The 1452-nt window shown below is 33.7% G+C and overlaps 1 protein-coding gene across 1 annotated transcript; it reads right to left on the reverse strand.

Annotated features, from left to right (window-relative positions):
• Positions 1-511, reverse strand: LOC143581450 (small polypeptide DEVIL 4-like). The gene has a single exon (XM_077064232.1). The coding sequence runs from the start codon at positions 132-134 to the stop codon at positions 3-5; it is 132 nt and encodes a 43-aa protein (XP_076920347.1). The 5' UTR covers positions 135-511; the 3' UTR covers positions 1-2.
• Positions 512-1452: the final 941 nt, after the last annotated feature.

Genomic DNA, 1452 nt, shown 5'->3' on the forward strand with positions numbered 1-1452 from the left:
GATCAATCGTGGTAACAAAGAAGCATGACGACGCATCTCTTGATGATGTAAAGCCTTGCTTTATGCTCTTTAAGAACTCCTCCAAGTCCTTTGCTTGAAACCCTTCTCTTGGAGCTTCCCATCATCATCTTCATATCTCTCTCTTTCTCTTCAAAAACCGAAACACAAATTTTTAAACCAGTGAACCTTGAAGCCGACAACGGTTAAGGTAACGAAAAAGATGATTATAGAGAGAGATGGATCAGTAGTTCTCTTGTTGTCTTATAAAAGATGATGTGCTTGAATATTATGGTAGAACATGATAGATGGGGTTTATTTATATAAGAAGTGAGGGGGTGGGGGTGGGGTGGGGGTGGACATTAAAAGATAATTAAATAGTTTAAATGTATAATATTGTGTAGCTCCATTGGGTGTACAAGTCATCTTCTAAAGAGGGTGGGTGTAGCCTGTAAGCATCATCTACAAACATTGTGGGTCAGGTATGATCTTAATGAGGTAACATCCATCCATAATTTATGAGTTTCTTCATCTTGTTTCTCATGACCTTAATTATTATTTGCTGCATGTTCATCTTCTTATCTTTTATATATACACCTGTATACATAAAATTCGGATGAGATCTGCTGGTATAAATTAAATTAACCTACTAAACATACAGTTAAATAAAGTAATTTCAATTTTGAACTCGGGTAGTTGTAATACAAAAAATAATCTTGAGTAATAATAATTAATTACTTCACTATTAACATAATTACTTTTTTACGTTAAGAGTAGAGTTATTTGTTTATGATCCTAACGCCAAATAAGTAGGGTTTATAATAATCTTGAAGTTATAGTTATAATTTCTAAATTTAGTATGTATAATTTAGTAAAATGCTATATAGGTGTCGGTAGAGTGGAAAAGGTTTGCAGTTGTATGTCTGTGCACGAGGAATTCTAAAAATCCACTATGAAATATATATGTTTTTTTATAAATATTGGTAAGAGTGAATCACTTTGGCCAACAATATATTCCAGTAAATGAGCATTATGTCAAAAGAACTGAATCAAAATAACAGTCAAACCCTCACGTGAGTTCCCAAATACCGTGCCAAATTCCCATGAATATAAGTGCCATAACATTAGGGGATTATTTCAAGGTTAAGTAAACCCTACAAACCCTCAAAAGGCCAGCAATTTACTCGTTTTATAAATTACTTGGTGACTTTTACTAGCGTTTACCCTTTCGGATGGGAATAACATGACTGTGGTAAGATTGCAAACACTTCATTAATTTAATAAATATTTTGTTGTTTAATCTAGTGAAATCCTAGCTATTTGTTTAATTTAGGATGGGACGGAGAAGATGAGAAAAGAAGCCATCAAGAGAGAAGGGGTGGAAGCAGTGCCGTCTTCGAGAATTTAAATACCTCGGCCGAGCTAAAATAAAAAGGTTTGTAGTTCTTAACGAAA

The sequence above is a fragment of the Bidens hawaiensis genome, unplaced genomic scaffold, assembly GCF_021521415.1.
Source record: "Bidens hawaiensis isolate Kalapana, Puna unplaced genomic scaffold, B.hawaiensis_p1.1 tig00030951_1, whole genome shotgun sequence".
NCBI lineage: Eukaryota > Viridiplantae > Streptophyta > Magnoliopsida > Asterales > Asteraceae > Bidens > Bidens hawaiensis.

Excerpts from the sequence above, each read along its gene's own strand:
- LOC143581450 (XM_077064232.1), bottom strand. The coding sequence starts at position 134 with ATGAAGATGATGATGGGAAGCTCCAAGAGAAGGGTTTCAAGCAAAGGA.